General features: G+C 47.9%; 1 protein-coding gene across 2 annotated transcripts in view; it reads right to left on the reverse strand.

Moving 5' to 3' along the window:
- Positions 1 to 369: 369 nt before the first annotated feature.
- Positions 370 to 19,107, reverse strand: part of GFOD2 (glucose-fructose oxidoreductase domain containing 2) — a 55,635-nt gene continuing 36,897 nt past the window's right edge. The window contains exons 2-4 of one of the 2 annotated variants that reach the window (XM_033219719.1): positions 15,401 to 15,488; positions 7,532 to 7,877; positions 370 to 1,887 (exon numbers count right to left, since the gene is read on the reverse strand). In XM_033219719.1, coding sequence (XP_033075610.1) covers positions 989 to 1,887; positions 7,532 to 7,790 — 1,158 coding nt within the window. In that variant the 5' untranslated portion in view covers positions 7,791 to 7,877; positions 15,401 to 15,488 and the 3' untranslated portion in view covers positions 370 to 988. The remainder of the gene's footprint in view (positions 1,888 to 7,531; positions 7,878 to 15,400; positions 15,489 to 19,107) is intronic. The other variant, XM_033219718.1, reaches the window with a different exon arrangement.

Raw genomic sequence — 19,107 nt, forward strand, 5'->3', positions numbered from 1 at the left:
TCTCAAAAAAAAAAAAAAAAAAAAAAAAAAAGAACAGAACCCCTCCTGACCTCCAGCCCAGTGAGGTCCCATACTCTCCCGATACCTGCTGAGATGGCAGGCGCAGCAGCAGCCCATTAGGAAGTCCTGACTCCTTTTCTCTGAGGAAATCTTTTCTTCGGAGGCTCCTGGGATTTGGCTATGAGGGAACAGGCAGGAGACGAGGGCTGGCAGGGACAGCAGCCCGTGTGGCACAGTTGACGGTGATGACCCACAGCTGGCTCCAAGCTGCTGTGGAGCAATGTGTAAAGAGAAAAACCCCCTACAGCAAGAAACAAGCCTTTCAGTATTAAAGAAACTCAACCTACCAAACAAAAACCACATGCCATGTCCTATTTTCTAAATTATTTATTAACATTTCTCAGATGTTCTAAAGCCCTCCCTTGCCTCCTCTCTGCCAGATCAGGGCCCTCTGTCCTACTTCAAAAGCCTGAGAGCTCACTTAATAAAGCAAGCCCCAGTCCCCACCTGGGAAGGGCCTGGTCACATGGGAGGGCAGGTGAGGGTCCCTGAGGGACAGCTTGTTGCCCTCACTGTTCCTGAGATGTCCCAGCCCAAGAAGGAAACGAAACTTCTCATCATTTCTCCTCGGGCCTCAGCCGAGCTGGCCCTATTGTGCTTTCTCACCGTTAGGACTGCGGATCAGGCTGAGGGGCTCACCAGGGTGAGCCTTTCCGAGTCCCACTCACTGGCATCGCCATGAGGAGGCCCAGCGGCAGCTCTGCCCTGTGCACACCGTGGTAACCTGGCCAACAAGAACATTTGCCACCCTGCAAGTCTGAGGAGCAGGTGAGTCGCTGGAGGGGGCGAAGTCCCAGGGCCACCTCTGGCTTCACCCAGACTCATTAAATGAAAGCCACCATCTCTGCTAGGGCCAAGCCCCTGTCACATCTGGCTCCTGTTCCCTCCCTGGTCCCTCTGCCGTGTGGCAAGGAGCCCAGGTGCAGGTTCATAGGTTGTTCCGCTGAAGTGCCTCACACAAGTTCTGGTTGGTGTCGGGCTCCTCCGTCAGCACCTCCACAGCCTCCCACTCCCCAGATCGGCTCGACCTCTTGATGGCATCCACCACGCTCTGCATGTACAGCCCATCCTCGAAGGAGGCAGCCATGGAGACAGGGGTGCGGTCCCAGGTTCGGCGGTCGCCCTGCCCCTGGAAGGACTGGCGCAAGGCCTGCACCATGTAGACCATGCCCTTCAGGTACAGCAGCGGGACGTCCTGGGGCCCCTGTTCAGGCAGCCCTGCACCCACGGCCAGCGAGTCCCTCAACAGCAGCTCCTCTTGCGTGGCAGAGTTCTTCTGCCCATAGAGGTCAGCTCCTCGGGCGACAAGGCGTCCTGCAGAGCCTACCACCATGACTTCATGCACAAAGGCGCCTGGCATGTTGAAGTTGAGTGTCACTGTGCTACACACACCCCCACCCATGAGCATTTGGAAGAAACAGAAGTCATCACTGGTGACATGCCGGATGCCACGGATGGCAGCGTTCTGCCTCACAAATGTCTTGAGCAGCCCGTGCACCTTCTCGGCTCTCCGGCCGGTCAGGTGGGTCAGCAGGTCCACAATGTAGGTCCCCATGGTGTGCAGGCCCCCACCGCCCATGAGCTCATCACAGATCCAGCCATAGCTGGGGCTCAGCAGGCTGCCTGAGTAGATGCGGGCATCGCAGATCATCACTGCTCCCACGTAGTGCTCCGAGATCAGCTGCTTCATGCGCACGAAGGCAGGCAGGAAGCGCAGCACGTTCCCTACCAGGCTCATGAGCTGTGGGTAGTAGCGCGAGGCCGTCACCATCCGGAAGGCATCCACCGATGTTGCTGCCTTCTCACAAACCACATTCTTCCCAATACCTAACAATAGGACACAACAGCAAATCTCAAAGTTCCAAGGAGGAATCTCCAGCATGTCCACCTGCCCTGAGGATTCTGGACCTGTCTGCCTCACAACTGCATGAACTAATTTTTTTGTTTTATTTTTTGTAGAGGTGGGGTCTTGCTATGTTGCCCAGGATAGTCTCAAACTCCCGGCCTCAAGCGATCCTCCACTTTGGCCTTGTGAGTAACTGGGACCACAGGTGTGTACCACCACATCTGGCTAATTTAAAATTTTTTTTGTAGAGATGGGGTCTCCCTCTGTTGCATAAGCTGGTCTAGAACTCCTGGGCCCAAGTGATCCTCCTGCCTTGGCCTCCCAAAGTGCTGAGATTACAGGTGTTAGCTGCCATGCCTGGCCCCAAATTTCTTCAAATAAATCTCTCTCTTAAACACCCTATTGGTTCTGTTTCTCTGGAGAACCCTGAATAATACAGGAGGGCTAGAGAGGTTGGCACACTTCATGGATGTGTCTCTATGCTGTCATGCATTTATTAGGTCATCAGCTTGGGGCAAAGGAATCTAACCTATTTTCTAGGGGATGGGCTAGTCATAACTCCCACTCTTAGTCATAACTCTAGAGAGGGCCCTAAGAGTCCCTGCAGATTGTTTTCTGAAAACACTGGTCCAACAAGTTAGAGTGGCCCAAGGCTAGAAAATGGTTGGCTCTGGTAGGACGGGAAGGAAGTGAGAATACCCTTTTTGCCCTCACACCCATTCTGGGTACGCTGCAGTCAACACGCACCCAGAGCTAAACAAAGCTGGACAAAGCCCTGAAGAGAGTGCTAGAGGATGAGCAGCTGGAAACTGCTCCATGTTTCAAGATGAAAGCTCGTGAGGAAGAGCTGCCATGAGACACTAACACCTGCAGTGTTCCTGCAAGCTTCATGTGGTTCAAGTCAAAGGAAAACCTGTGCTAATACCTTAAATAAAAAACTTAGAGCCGGGCGCGGTGGCTCAAGCCTGTAATCCCAGCACTTTGGGAGGCCGAGACGGGCGGATCACGAGGTCAGGAGATCGAGACCATCCTGGCTAACACGGTGAAACCCCGTCTCTACTAAGAAATATAAAAAAACTAGCCGGGCGAGGTGGCGGGCGCCTGTAGTCCCAGCTACTCTGGAGGCTGAGGCAGGAGAATGGCGTAAACCCAGGAGGTGGAGCTTGCAGTGAGCTGAGATCCAGCCACTGCACTCCAGCCTGGGCGACAGAGCCAGACTCCGTCTCAAAAAAAAAAAAAAAAAAAAAAAAAGAAAACTTAGAAAGCCCAAAAAACAGTATGGACTAGACACATAGAGAAGTTTACAAGTCATAGTAAGCCAGGAAGGGTAAACACCCTGGCAAAAACCCATGAAAAAGCTCTCCAACGTCCAATTGCTTCTTGGAATAAAAGCCGAAGTCCTTACAAAGGCCCCACCCATAAGGTCTTGATACATGATCTGTGCACTCCTCCAAAATTTTCCTTTTTTTTTTTTTTTTTCTTAAATTGAGATAGAGTCTCACTCTGTTGCCCAAGCTGGAGTGCAGTGGCTTGATCTCGGATCACTACAACTTCCGCCTCCCAGATTCAAGCAGTTATCCTGCTTCAGCCTCCTGAGTAGCTGGGATTACAGGCACCCACCACCACACCCGGCTAATTGTTATATTTTTAGTGGAGACAGGGTTTCACCATGTTGGCCAGGCTGGTCTCCAACTCCTGGACCTCAGGTGATCCACCTGCCTTGGCTTCCCAAAGTGCAGGGATTAAGGCATGAGCTGCCATGCCTAGCCACTCCAAAATGTTCTTTTTGATCTCTTTGTCTCCTGTGGTCTTTCAGCTGCTCATCCTGCTCTAGCCACTGAATGAGAGATGGGAGCTGCTATGCAGAAGGACTTGGTGACTGGGGAGAGGCAATGATCACAAAATGCTGAAGGACTGAGAAGGCAGGGCTGGGTTAGGAAACGAGACTGAAAGCATTACACAGAGCCTATATGCAATGTGGAAAACGGAGTACCAAGTCTTGGTCTGGATTAATTCATGTGCTTACCCTTCTAGTTGAAGCCCATTTGGGCAATGTGTGCACCTGGGCTTCTCCTCCATGGCCATCCAGGCTCCACTCTGGCACTCCACAGGTACTTCCTGGTTGGAGGGGCAGCCTTAGGCCTGGATGCCTGTGACCTGGGGTAACCAAGTCGAGAGTGTGCCTTCTCCAGGTACGTGCATCTTCAGTAACCATGGTGTTCATCTTCCCTCAGGCCCCTGAACATTTTCTGAATGTTTTCAGATGGGGCAATGGGAAAGACAGATTATTTCTGATGGCTCACTGCAGGGTGCAGCTTACCCTGATGGACCAAGATGGATTCTTTCCACACAGGTTCAGGTGGGGCCAGCTTGCAGCAGAAACAATAGTAACTACAGACAATAAATCTTGCAACAAAAAACTAAGAAAACTATAGAAATGGCCAATGTCTCGGCTGGGCATGGTGGCTCACGCCTATAATTGCAGCACTTTGGGAGGCTGAGGTGGGCAGATAAACTGAGGTCAGGAGTTTGAGACTAGCCTAACCAACAGGAAGAAACCCTGTCTCTACTAAAAATACAAAATTAGCCGAGTGTGGTGGCACATGCCTGTAATTCCAGCTACTCGGGAGGCTGAGGCAGGAAAATCACTTGAACCCGGAAGGTGAAGGTTGCGATGAGTTGAGATTGCGCCATTGCACGCCAGCCTGGGCAACAATAGCGAAACTGTCTCAAAAAAAAAAAGAAGTGGCCGATGTCCCACGTGATGGATGGGCCCCAAGACAACTGACTGCCCAGGGAGAGTCAATTATTGGTGCTGGACTCAAGCTTTGGAGCCAGAAATTCCTATGCTCAAATCTTGGCTCTCTCACTTCATTGCTAGATGACCTGGGAAATTTCTAAACTTCTCTGGGTTTTTGTTTACTACTGTTAACTGTAAAGCAGGATTTTCCAGTTACAGGGAAGAAAGGAGGACTAAGTCAACCAAAGCAGTATATGTAAAGAACCTGGCTCAGTACAGCTCTGTCAACAGTACATTTTATTACCATCACCAAGGGAGGGATTCAGCCAATGTCACAAATACAGAGGAAAAAAGCCCACTGGAACTTGGATATTAAGACTTGGCTGGGCATGGTGGTTCACGCTTATAATCCCAGCACTTTGGGAGGCCCAGGTGGGAGGATCACTTGAGTTCAGGAGTTCAAAATCAGCCTGGGCAACATAGCAAGACCTAGTATCTATTTAAAAAAAATAAAAACTAAGCCAGGCATGGTGGCATGTACCTGTAGTCCCAGCTACTTGGGAGGCTGAGGTAGGAGGATCCCTTGAGCCCAGGAGATTGGGGCTGCAGTTAGCTATGATCAAGCCACTGTGCTCCAGTGTGGGCAACAGAATAAGACTTTGTCCCAGATAAATAAATAAATAAATAAAAAGACTCACATAGAAACTACATTTTCCAGATAAATAATTTCTTTTCTTTTCTTTCTTTTTTTTTTTTTTGAGACAGAGTTTTGCTCTTGTTGCCCAGGCTGGAGTGCAATGGCACGATCTCAGCTCACTGCAACCTCTGCCTCCCGGGTTCAAACCATTTTCCTGCCTCAGCCTCCCAAGGCAGCTGGGATTACAGGCGCCTGCCACCATGCCCAGATAATTTTTTTGTATTTTTAGTAGAGACGGGGTTTCACCATGTTGGCCAGGCTAGTCTTGAACTCCTGACCTCAGGTGATGCACTCACCTTGGCCTCCCAAAGTGCTGGGATTACAGGTGTGAGCCATCGTGTCAGCCCCAGGTAAATAATTTCTATGTTCTGTATTTTGAAAATCTGATTTAGTTTCTTCTTCCTCTTTTTAGGAGACAGGGTCTTGCTTTGTCACTTAGGCTGGAGTGCAGTGATTCTGGTTCACTGCAGTCTTGGTCTGGCCTCAAGCAGAGCCTTCCTCTCAGCTTTCCAAGTAGCAAGGACCATAGGTGTGTGACAGCACACCCAGCTGATTTTTTTTTTTTTTTTTTTTTGAGACGGAGTCTGGCTCTGTCACCCAGGCTGGAGTGCAATGACGCAATCCGCAATCTCGGCTCACTGCAAGCTCCGCCTCCCAGGCTCCCGCCATTCTCTTGCCTCAGCCTCCCGAGTAGCTGGGACTACAGGAATGCACCACCATGGCCGGCTAATTTTTTTGTATACTCCAGCCTGGGCAACAGAGTGAGACTCCATCTAAAAAAATAAAAAAATAATAATAATAAAATGTAGGCCAGGCGTGGTGGTTCATGCCTGTAATCCCAGCACTTTGGGAGGCTAAGGCGGATGGATCATGAGGTCAGGAGATCGAGACCATTCCAGCTCACACAGTGAAACCCCGTCTCTACTAAAGATACAGAATATTTAGCCGGGCATGGTGGCAGCACCTGTAGTCCCAGCTACTCAGGAGGCTGAGGCAGGAGAATTGTGTGAACCTGGGAGGCGGAGCTTGCAGTGAGCGGAGATTGCGCCACTATACTCCAGCCTGGGTGACAGAGTGAGACTCCGTCTCAAAAGAAAAAAAAAAATGCTGGGAACGATGGCTCACACCTGTAATCCCAGCACTTTGAGAGGCCAAGGCGGATGGATCACCTGAGGTCAGGAGTTCGAGACCATCCCAGCTCACACAGTGAAACCCTGTCTCTACTAAAAATACAAAAATTAGCTGAGTATGGTGGCAGGTGCCTGTAATCCCAGCTACTCGGGAGGCTGAGGCAGGAGAATCACTTGAACCCAGGAGGCGAAGGTTGCAGTGAACCGGGATTGAGCCAGTGCACTCCAGCCTGGGCAACAACGGTGAAACTCTGTCTCAAACTAAACTAAACTAAAATAAAATAAAATAAAAATTGCTGGCTGAATGTTTACTGGTTTACTTACTAAACTAGGTTCTGATTTATATTAGATAAAGAGAAGAAGTTGACTCCAGTTGACTACAAAGAGAAGACCAATGGGAACTGCAGGAGAACAGCTTAGCAGGCCACACCCAGCCAGGAGCAGGAGGTTACCAAGCCAAAACTTCCCAAGGGAGTGGAGATGTCATGTGAGCAGGCTGTCAACCGATCTTGTCAGAAAAGCCAATGCTGTCAGAGCCTTCCTGTCCTCTGGCAATACAAAACTGCAATTTGGCAGGAAGGGTGTGTGCTCACTATAGTCAAACACTGACAAAACATGGGAAATGGTAGCCTTGCTACACAGCCTCTCCTTCCTGTGGTGCTGTGTGCCCCAGAAATGGGAGAACAAACACACCAGTCACAACCAATTCCCTGGCACCCAGGGCTCGGACCTCTAACTTCACATAAACCTCAAAGTTTATGTTGCCTGAGAGGCAACCATCTCCAGCCCCTTGATGGCTATCTCTTAGAATACTTCCTTAATTTCTGTTCAGGGATTCATAGATGGGAGGTAGGTTAGACTATGTCTTTTTTCTCCTATAGTTATAAGAACTCCCAATATGCCCTCCCCAAGCACTGCTTCAGGGACAAGTGATGTCCCAGAGTTCTCCTCTCTGCAGATGCGAGCCTAGGAAGGAGAGCTCAGAGGAGGGGTGTGACCCTCAGAGGACTGCCCAGAGGGAGACACGATCTGCCCCTGACGTGGCCTGCTGGGCGTACCTAGAGCCTTCACGGATATCTGCCGGGTGAGTGGAGGGGGGATGCTGATGCACACCAGATCCACGTCTTGATGCAGCAAGATGTCATCAGTCCGGCTGGTATAGAAGGCAATGTTCATCTCCTCAGCAAGCTGCTTCGCCTCCTCCTCAGTCTTCCCCCACAGGGCCTCAACAGTGAACCCTTCTGCCCTCAGCAGCGGGACCAGAACTCGGGCGGAGCTGCCAGTCCCAAACACGCCCACTCCTGGCAGCATCTTCATCCCAGCCTCTCTCTTTACCAACTCATCTCCTCACAAGAGCCTCTGGCATGGATATGATCTTCCAAACATCCTGGTCAGACATGGCTCCTAGAATAGCAAGCATTACACTGGTTATTACTGGAGAAGACACTCAGCTGAGGCTACTTTCTTCTTTTTTTTTCAGATGGAGTCTCGCTCTGTCGCCCAGGCTGGAGTGCAGTAGTGCGAAGGCTACTTTCAAATAAGGAAGCAACAAGTTCTCTGCCAGAAAAGCACAAAAGAAATATGGCTCAGGCCGGGCGCGGTGGCTCAAGCCTATAATCCCAGCACTTTAGGAGGCTGAGACGGGCGGATCACGAGGTCAGGATATCGAGACCATCCTGGCTAACACGGTGAAACCCCAATTCTACTTAAAAAAAATACAAAAAACGAGCCGGGCAAGGTGGTGGGCGCCTGTAGTCCCAGCTACTCGGGAGGCTGAGGCCGGAGAATGGCGTAAACCCGGGCGGGCGGAGCTTGCAGTGAGCTGAGATCCGGCCACTGCACTCCAGCCTGGGTGACAGAGCAAGACTCCATCTCAAAAAAAAAAAAAAAAGAAAAAGAAATATGGCTCAAGGCCAGGCATGGTGGCTCACGCACGCCTGTAACCTCAGCATTTTGGGAGGCTGAGGTGGGAAGATCACTTGAGGCCAGGAGTTTGAGAGTAGCCTGGGCAACATGGCAAAATATCATCTCTATAAAAAAAAATTTTTAAAATAGCCGGATGTGGTGGCATGCGCTCATTGTAGTCCTAGCTACCTGGGAGGCTGAGGTGAAAGGATCACATGAGCCCAGGAGTTCACAACTGTAGTGAGCAATAATTGCACTACTGCATTCCATCTTGGGCAACAGTGCAAGACCTTGTCTCAAAAGAAAAAAGAAATACTGTTCCAAGATGAAAAATTGTAGAATCTTCTTCTTCCATGGAGACTGAATGATAGGAAAAACAGAAAATAAATAAAGCTGGATTTAAGTCTCTGCTCTGCTACTTAATTTTCTGTGTAACCCTGGTCAAACCATTCAACCTTCAAGGCCTTAAATGTATAATAAGGGGAGTAATTGATCTTTAAAGTTCCTTCTTGCTGTAAAAGTTCATGATCCTATATATGACAAAGAAAAAGAAGAGTGGAGGCCAGGCACGGTGGCTCACACCGGTAATCCCAGCACTTTGGGAGGCCAAGGCGGGTGGATCGCCTGAGCTAAAGAGTTCAAAACCAGCTAGGTCAACATGGTGAAACGCCATCTCTACTAAAAATACAAAAAAATTTAGCCAGGCATGGTGGCAGATGCCTGTAATCCCAGCTACTCAGGAAGCTGAGGAAGGAGAATCATTTGACCCAGGAGGCAGAGGTTGCAGTGAGCTGAGATCACACTATTGCACTCCTACCTGGGTGACAGTGAGAATCCGCTGTCTCAAAAAAAAAAAAAAAAAAAAGAAGAAGAAGCCGGGCGCGGTGGCTCACACCTGTAATCCCAGCACTTTGGGAGGCCGAGGGGGGCAGATCATCTGAGGTCAGGAGTTTGAGACTGGCCTGGCCAAGATGGCCAACCCCGTCTGTATTAAAAATACAAAATTAGCCGGGCGTGGTGGTGCATGCCTGTAGTCCCAGTTACTCGGGAGGCTGAGGCAGGAGAATTGCTTGAACTCAGGAGGCAGAGGTTGCAGACAGACGAGATTGTGCCACTGCACACCAACCTAGGCAACAAGAGGAAGACTCTGTCTAAAAAAAAAAAATAAGGAAAGAAGGAAGGAAGGGAGGGAGGGAGGGAGGGAGGCAGGGAGGGAAGGAGGGAGGGAGGGAGGGAGGGAGGGAGGAAGGAAGGAAGTCAGTCGCATACGGTGGCTCATGCCTGTAATCCCAGCACTTTGGGAGGCTGAGGCGGGTGGATCACTTGAAGTCAGGAGTTCGAGACCAGCCTGGCCAACATGGTGAAACCCCATCTCTACCAAAAATATAAAAAATTAGCCGGGTATGGTGGTACACGCCTGTAGTCCCAGCTACTCGAGGGGCTGAGCCAGGAGAATCACTTGAAGCTGGGAGGTGAAAGTTGCAGTGATCCGAGATCGTGCCACTGCACTCCAGCGTGTGTGACAGAACAAGACTCCGTCTCAAAAAAAAATAAAAAAGAATGGAAAACAAAAACCAGTTCAAGAGGAAAGTGAAAGAACTAATTGCTACATAGATTAAGTATAATTAAAATTTTTATGGTAGCAAACGTAGGAAAATGCTCACTAGAAAAAAAAATACCAAAAAACTTTTTCCATCAAACTGGCTAAAATAAAGCGTATGCTTAAAAAGATTTTATTGGGCTGGGTGTGGTGGCTCATGTCTGCAATCTCAGCATTGGGCAGGGCCAAAGCAGGAGGACTGCTTGAGATCAACAATTCAAGACCAGCATAAGCAATGTAGTGAAACCCCCATCTCTACTTTAAAAAAAAAAAAAAAATTAGCCCGGCATGGTGGCATGTGCCTATAGTCCCAGCTATTTGGGAGGATGAGGTAGGAGGATCGCTTGAGCCCAGGAGTCCAGGCTGCCGTGAGCTATGACAGTGCTACTGCACTCCAGCCTGAGCAACAGCGTGAGACTGTCTCAAAAAAGGTTTTTTTGTACACAGATATTTACTATAGCATTGGCTATCATAATGAAAAACTGGGAGACAATCTAGATGTCCAGTCCAAGTAATGGGTTAGACAAGAATGCTGTGGAGCTACCGAAAACCATGAAGTAGAAGGCCCTCAATAACCTGAAAGACATTCACCACATAGTCACTGAAAGGGGAAAACACACACTATTAGAAGTATGGGCTTTTTTTTAAAAAGCACACAAAAGAAGTATAATAGGTATGAGAATATATAAGGATATCTGTAATATATCTGTAAAAATATCTCTATTCAATGCTGTAGAAGGACCAGAATACTCCTGAATTTATTGACTGCTGAGGTGGATGGGATTATGAATGATTTTTGTTTCAATTTTTTTTGAACTTTGCCAAATTTTCTGAGACATGATTATGCCTTATTCACTGTAGAGTTTTTCCTCTGATCACAAGGGTTATACAATAAATAATAAAACCAAACAAAAGTCCTTTGCTTGGGATCAATGTCATGTGAGAAAACCAAGATGAGATGTAGGTGTGTTCAGAATATCCAGGTTCCCCATCCAACATTTCCCTCAGCTAAACCAGCAGCTCCCCACTCTGTATTAGCGTCACTGGTGACCCTAGACCCACTGAATCAGACGAGAGTGATGTGGGCCACATCACCATCATTTTTTCTCTTTTTAAACTTTAATGTAATTTTTTAAATTGTGGTACAATATACATAAAATTCAGTTTTTTTTTTTTTGAGACGGAGTCTCACTGTGTTGCCCAGGCTGGAGTGCAGTGGCGTGATCTCCGCTCATTGCAAGCTCGCCTCCTGGGTTCACGTCATTCTCCTGCCTCAGCCTCCCAAGTAGCTGGGACTACAGGGGCCCGCCGCCACACCTGGCTAATTTTTTTTGTATTTTTAGTAGAGATGGGGTTTCACCATGTTAGCCAGAATGGTCTCATTCTCCTGACCTCATGATCCGCCCGTTTCGGCCTCCCAAAGTGCTGGGATTACAGGCATAAGCCACCGTGCCCCGCCCCGCCTATTTTTTGCTTTTTTTTTTTTTTTTTTTTGAGCCGGAGTCTCGCTGTGCCGCCAAGGCTGGAGTGCAGTGGCCGGATCTCAGCTCACTGCAAGCTCCGCCTCCCGGGTTCACGCCATTCTCCTGCCTCAGCCTCCCAAGTAGCTGGGACTACAGGCGCCCGCCACCTCGCCCGGCTAGTTTTTTGTATTTTTAGTAGAGACGGGGTTTCACCATGTTAGTCCAGGATGGTCTCGATCTCCTGAGCTCGTGATCCGCCCATCTCGGCCTCCCAAAGTGCTGGGATTACAGGCTTGAGCCACCGCGCCCGGCCCCTATTTTTTGCTTTTTTAAAGATAGAGTCTCACTCTGTCGCCCAGGTTGGAGTGCAGTGGCCCAATCTCGGCTCACTGGAACCTCCCCCTCCTTGGTTTCAAGCGATTCTCCTGCCTCAGCCACATGTGTAGCTGGGATTACAGGTGTGTGCCATCACCCCTGGCTAATTTTTGTATTTCTGGTAGTGACGAGGTTTCGCCATGTTAGCCAAGCTGGTCTCGAACTCCTGAGCTCAAGCGATCTACCCACCTTGGCCTCCCAAAGTGCTGGGATTACAGGTGAGCCACCACACCCAGCCCATCTTAACTTTTTTTTTTTTTTTTTTTGAGACAGAGTCTCGCTCTGTCGCCCAGGCTGGAGTGCAGTGGTGCAATCTCGGCTCACAGGAGCTCCGCCTCCCGGGTTCACCCCATTCTCCTGCCTCAGCCTCCTGTGTAGCTGGGACTACAGGCACCCGCCACCACGCCCAGCTAATTTTTTGTATTTTTAGTAGAGACGGCGTTTCACTGAGTTAGCCAGGATAGTCTCGATCTCCTGACCTCATGATCCGCCCCCCTCGGCCTCCCAAAGTGCTGGGATTACAGGCGTGAGCCACAGCGCCCAGCCCATCTTAACTATTTTTAAGTATATACATCAGTGGTATTAAATACATTTACAGTTGGGCGCGGTGGCTCACGCCTGTAATCCTAGCACTTTGGTAAGCAGAGGAGGGTGGATCACCTGAGGTCAGGAGTTCGAGACCAGCCTGACCAACATCGTGAAACCCCATCTCTACTAAAAATACAAAAATTAGCCGGGCCTGGTCGCGTGTGCCTGTAATTCCAGCTACTCGGGAGGCAGAGACAGGATAATTGCTGGAACCTGGGAGGCAGAGGATGCAGTGAGCCAAGATCAAGCCACTGCACTCCAGCCTGGGTAACACAGCAAGAATCTGTCTCAAAATAAAATAAAATAAATAAGTAAATAAATAAATACATTTACATTGTTGTGTAACCATCACCACCATCCATCTCTGGAACTCTTTTCACCTTGCAAAACTAAAAACTCATTAAATAATACCCATTATTCCCATTAAATCATAACTTCCCATTCCCTCTACCCCCGCCCCAGCCCCTGGCAACCATTATTCTACTTTATCTCTATGAATCTGACTACTTTAGATACCTCATATAAGTGAAATCATACATTATTTGTGCTTTTGTCATGGGCTTATTTCGCTTAGCATAATGTCTTCAAGGTTCACCCTTATGAACCTTGTAGCATATGTCAGGACTTCCTTCCTTTTCAAGGCTGAGTAATATGCTATTGTATGGCCGATCCATTCCTCTATCAATGGACACCTGGGTTGCTTCCACATTTTAGCTACTGTGAATAATACTGATATGAACATGGTGAACAAGAATCTCTTCTAGACTCTGCTTCCATTTGCTTGGAGCATATACCCAGAAGTGGAATTGCCAGGCCACGGTAATTAGATTTTTAATTTTCTGAGGAACCACATACTGTTTTCCACAGTGGCTGTACATTTTACATTCCCTCCAACAGTGTGCAAGCCTTCTGATTTCTCCACGTCCTCACCAACCCTTGTTACTTTCTGGTGCTTTTTGTTGGTTAGCCATTCTGATGGAAGTGAGGTGACCATTATTCACTTTTTTTTTTTTTTTGAGACAGAGTCTCACTCTGTCACCCAGGCTGGAGTGGAGGGGCACTGGTCTTGAATTCCCAACTTCAAGTGATCCGCCCATCTCGGTTGCCCAAAGTGCTGGGATTACAGGCGTGAGCCACTGTGCCTGACCTCACCATTCACTTTTTTTTTTTTTTTTTTTTTTTTTTGAGGCAGAGTCTCGCTCTGTCTCCCGGACTGGAGTGCAGTGGCCGGATCTCAGCTCACTGCAAGCTCCGCCTCCCGGGTTTACGCCATTCTCCTGCCTCAGCCTCCCGAGTAGCTGGGACTACAGGCGCCCGCCACCTCGCCCAGCTAGTTTTTGTATTTTTAGTAGAGAAGGGGTTTCACCGTGTTAGCCAGGATGGTCTCGATCTCCTGACCTCGTGATCCACCCGTCTCGGCCTCCCAAAGTGCTGGGATTACAGGCTTGAGCCACCGCGCCCGGCCTACCATTCACTTTTATCATTCACTTTTAAAGCCCCTCAGGTGATCCTAGTGTATAGCCACCAGATGAGAACCTCTGAGCTATGTTTAACACATGCGAAAAATTATCTACATTTGGAGCCATAACAAAATGTCCTGTTTGTCATATGTACACTTTCCTGAACCTTCTCACCCTCTGTACTATGATTAAAAGGACAAATCTGTCATTAAGAGGGAAAAATCTCTAACACAACTATTTTAACTTCTATGTATTTCCTTCAGTAACATCATTTTACCAATAATTTTATAAATACCATACAGTCTCTTTGTTTACCAATTACATTTATTGATTCTTTTTTGAGACGGAATCTCACTCTGTCATCCAGGCTGGAGTGCAGTGGCACAATCTCAGCTCACTGCAACCTCCGCCTCTTGGGTTCAAACAATTCTCGTGCCTCAGCCTCCCGAGTAACTGGGACTATAGACGTGTACCATCATGCCTGGCTAATTTTTAAATTTTTGGTACAGATGGGGTTTCACCATGTTGGCCAGGCTGCTCTTGAACTCCTGACCTCAGGCGATCCGCCTGCCTTGGCCTCCCAAAGTGCTGGGATCACAGGTGTGAGCCACTGTGCCTGGCCTACCGATTACCTTTAAAAAGCTAACTACTACTGATCTTGGTCACTATCACAATTTTTATTTTGAGACAGATTCTTGCTCTGTTGCCCAGGCTGGAGTGCAGTGGCTTGATCATGGCTCACTGCAGCCTCAACCTTACAGGTTCAAGGGATTCTCCCATCTCAGCCTCCCGAGTAGCTGGGATTACAGGTGCACACCACTGTGCCAGGCTAATTTTTGCATTTTTTGTAGAGACAGGGTTTCACTATGTCACCCAGGCTGGTCTCAAACTCCTGGCCTCAAGTGATCTGCCCACTCTGGCCTCCCAAAGTGCTAGGATTACAGGAGCAAGCCACATTGTGCCTACACCAAAAAAAAAAAAAAAAAAAAATTAAGACTGCGGTGGGTCCCTCTGCATAGCACAGCTTCTGTTTTCTTTGAGATGACCAACTCCTGGAACTCCTCTCTACCCTGCATCTTCCCTCCTCTGTAAATCTTTTCTGACTGTGGTGGTGGTCCACCACCAGGAGCTCCTCCCTCTGGACCTTCTATACACTTGCAATAGGAACTAAACTTATTCCTCTTTTGTGTCCTCAGGGCCACAAACACAGCAGGCCCTCCACTGATTAGTGAATGAATAAATTAATGAATTCACTGCGCTCAGTAAAGTGTTTTCTGGATGCGCCCACTCACTGGTGTCACCAGCTTCTGATGGCCACGTTTGTCCATGAAACACCAAAGTTACCCTTTGAAAACATACTGGAGGTTCTATCCTCATGTGTTGCTGATAGTGATATAGAATCGTACAGCTGTTCCAAATAAGAAGTAATCTGGCCTTATTTATAACTAAAACTGCATTTTATGACTCACAAATGTGTGTGTGTTCCCAAAGAAATTCTCATAGGGATCCATTGATAAGGTATACAAAGATATTTACCACATCATGTCTGAGATGCAGAGTTGGAGACAATCTGGGGGTCAGAAGCGGGCAGGTAAAGTGTGGGGGATGTACCCACTGGAGTTCTCTGCAAGTTAGAAACAATACTAGATGAATACAGTCACATGAATGAACTTGGTAAAAAAAATAAAACACAGTGAGCTCTAATACATTATTTATATAAACTAAAAATACACACACAGGCTGAGTGCAGTGGCTCACACCTGTAATTCCAGCACTTTGGGAGGCAGAGGCAGGTGAATCACCTGAGGTCAGGCGTTCACGACCAGCCTGGCCAACATGACAAAACCCCATCTCTACTAAAAAATAAAAAAAATTAGCTGGGTGTGATTGTGCGTGCCTGTAGTCCCAGCTACTCAGGAGGCTGAGGCGGGAGAATTGTTTGAACCCGGGAGGCAGAGGTTGCAGTGAGCCGAGATAATGCCACTGCACACCAGCTTGGGCAACACAGCAAGACTCTGTCTCAAACAAAACAAAACAAAACAAAACCCCACACACATACACAGAAACAAAATGCTTCACAGGATCTTTTACAAACAAAAGGATATATACTAAATACATTTACAGGGGATAGGGAAACTAGAGTAGAGAAAGGGGATAAAGGAGAATACTTTAAAAAAAAAAAAGGCCGGGCACAGTGGCTCGTGCCTGTAATCCCAGCACTTTGGGAGGCTGAGGCGGGTGGATCATGAGGTCAGGAGTTCGAGACCATCCTGGCTAACAGGGTGAAACCCCCGTTTCTACTAAAAATACAAAAACAAAATTAGCCGGGTATGGTGCTGGGCACCTGTAGTCCCAGCCACTCAGGAGGCTTAGGCAGGAGAATGGTGTGAACCCGGGAGGCAGAGCTTGCAGTGAGCCGAGATCCCACCACTGCACTCCAGCCTGGGTGACAGAGTAAGACTGTCTCAAAAACAAAAACAACAAAAAAGGAAAATGTGGTTCTAAAAGGAATCCCTCCTCACTTTTTAAATAAAAAGCTTGCATTTCAAACACAAAGTGACATATAAATGTACCTCTGGTCCTACTAATGGGACAGCAGCAAAAGCTATCTGATCTAGCCAAATCCAGGGAGAGCACTTCAACTGCATATTCGGCCCAGGACCACTTATAACTTAAAGAACCGTATTTCAAATTAGCCACCACACCTGGATTTTTTTTTTTTTTTTGACACAGACTCTCACTCTGTCACCCAGGCTGGAGTCGAGTAGTGTGATCTCAACTCACTGCAACCTCCACCTCCTAGATTCAAGCAAGTGGCCGCTAATCATACCTGGCTAATTTTTTGTATTTTTTGTAGAGACAGGGTTCTATCATGTTGCCCAGGCTGGTCTCAAACTCCTGGGCCCAAGCAATCCTCCTGCCTTGGCCTCCCAAATTCCTGATATTACAGGAATGAGCCATGGTGCCTGGCTACAATCTTTTTTGGGAAGTGGAAAAGTGTACATTATAGAATTTACCATTTTAAACCATTTTTAGGTGTACAGTTCAGTGCACTAACACATTCGTATTGAGCAACCATCACCAACACCCACCTCCAGGACTTCTTCATCATTCCATACTGAAACTCTGTATCCAGCTGAAATTAACCATTTTAAAGTGAACAATTCAGTGTCGGCTGGGTGCAAAGCCTCATGCCTATAATCCCAGCACTTTGGGAGGCTGAGGTGGATTACTTGTGCCCAGGAGTTTCAGGCTATAGTGGGTTATGATCATGCCACTGCACTCTAGCCTGGGTGACAGAGCAAGACCCTGTCTCAAAAAAAAAAGAAAAAGAAAAAAAAGAAAACCAAAAACTCCAAAAAACAAACCCCCCCAATCTAGTGGCATTTAGGACATGCACTTTTGTTTGTTTGTTTTTTAAGACAGAGTCTTGATCTATCACCCAGTCTGGAATGCAGTGGTTCAATCTTGGCTCACTGCAACTTCCACCTCCCAAGCTCTGAGGCTGAGGCGATTCTCCTGCCTCAGCCTCCTGACTAGCTGGGATTACAGTCATGCGCCATCACACCTGGCTAATTTTTTTGTATTTTTAGTAGAGACGGGATTTCACCATGTTCCCCAGGCTGGTCTCAAATTCCTAACCTCAGCTTATCCGCCCGCCTGTGCCTCCTGAAGTGCTGGGATTACAGGCATGAGTCACCGAGCCCATCCTAATTTTTTATTTTTTTGTAGAGATGGGGTCTCGCTGTGTTACCCAGGCTGGTCTCAAACTCCTGGCCTCAAGCGATCCTCTCGGCTCAGCCTCCCAAGGTGGTGGGATTATAAGCGTGAGCCACTGAGCCTGGTTTTTTTAATAAAAAAGGTTTTTTTGTTTGTTTTAATTTTAATATATAGAGACAGCATCTTACTATGTTGCCCAGGCTGGTCTTGAATTCCTGGCTTCAAGTGATCCTCCCACCTCGGCCACCAAAAACGCTGGGAGTATAGGTGTGAGACACCATGGCTGGCAAAATTGTTTTCTTAATTTCATTTTCAAGCCCAGCATCTCTTTTCCTCCTACTGTAGACACAAGTATACTGGGCTAATAAAATGTCTATGTTAGGGGATGGTTTGTCAGCATAGCCCGGTATAGCATCCTGTACTGCTCGATTCTACCTGAAGTACACCTGCTCCTTTGTGAACCACTAAATTATGCATGACTTGGGCTGCCTCTAAGTCCAGACCCCTGCCAATTCGTGCCTCTTATCTTCACTCTCTGTGACTGTGAAGCTGGCTTGCCTCCTGTACTCTCACTGAGGTTCTGTTTTATCTTAACCATTTTTCTTTCTTTCTGATGATAAACAGTGTCTATGGCCACTCAGTCACCTCGCTTTCCTTTTCTACTTTCTCCATCTCTCTCCTTCTTTTTTTTTTATGAGATGGAGTCTCACTCTGTCACCTAGCTGGAGCGTAATCGTGCAATCTCGGCTCACTGCAACCTTCGCCGCCTCAGTTCAAGCGATTCTCCCTGCCTCAGCTTCCCAAGTAAATGGGATTACAGGCACGCACCACCATACCCAGCTAATTTTTGTATTTTTAGTAGAGACAGGGTTTCACCATGTTGGCCAGGCTGGTCTTGAACTCTTGACCTTAGGTGATCCACCCGCCGTGACCTCCCAAAGTGCTGGGATTACAGATATGAGCCATTGAGCCTGGCCACCCTCTCTCTTTTCTCTGCTAATTCTGCCCTTACAGCCTTCTCTTCTAGTTTTCTTAGAAAATGGGTCAAGCACACAGTTATCTTCTACAATTTTCATGTCCTGGACTCCCTTCAGCTATTTTGGTCACTGTTTGCTTTTACAGGTGTTTTGGTTATTTACAAGTTATGGCTATTATAGGATCTTGACAGTGTCAAGTATGCAGCATTAGATAAACAGTGAGATTCTACTTAAGGTTTTTTGTTTTGTTTTGTTTTTTGATACAGTCTCCTGTCACCCAGGCTGGAGTGCTGTGGCATGATCTTGGCTCACTGCAACCTCAGCCTTCCGAGTTCAAGCGATTATCCTGTCTCGGCCTTCCGAGTAGCTGGGATTACAGGCATGCGCCACCATACCTGGCTAATTTTTGTATTTTTAGTAGAGACAGGGTTTTGCTATGTTGGCCAGGTTGGTCTTGAATTCCTGACCTCAGGTGATCCGCCCGCCTCAGCCTCCCAAAGTGCTAAGATTACAGACATGAGCCACTGTGCCAACCCAAATTTTGTT

This window comes from Trachypithecus francoisi, unplaced genomic scaffold (assembly GCF_009764315.1).
Source record: "Trachypithecus francoisi isolate TF-2019V2 unplaced genomic scaffold, Tfra_2.0 Lachesis_group10, whole genome shotgun sequence".
NCBI lineage: Eukaryota > Metazoa > Chordata > Mammalia > Primates > Cercopithecidae > Trachypithecus > Trachypithecus francoisi.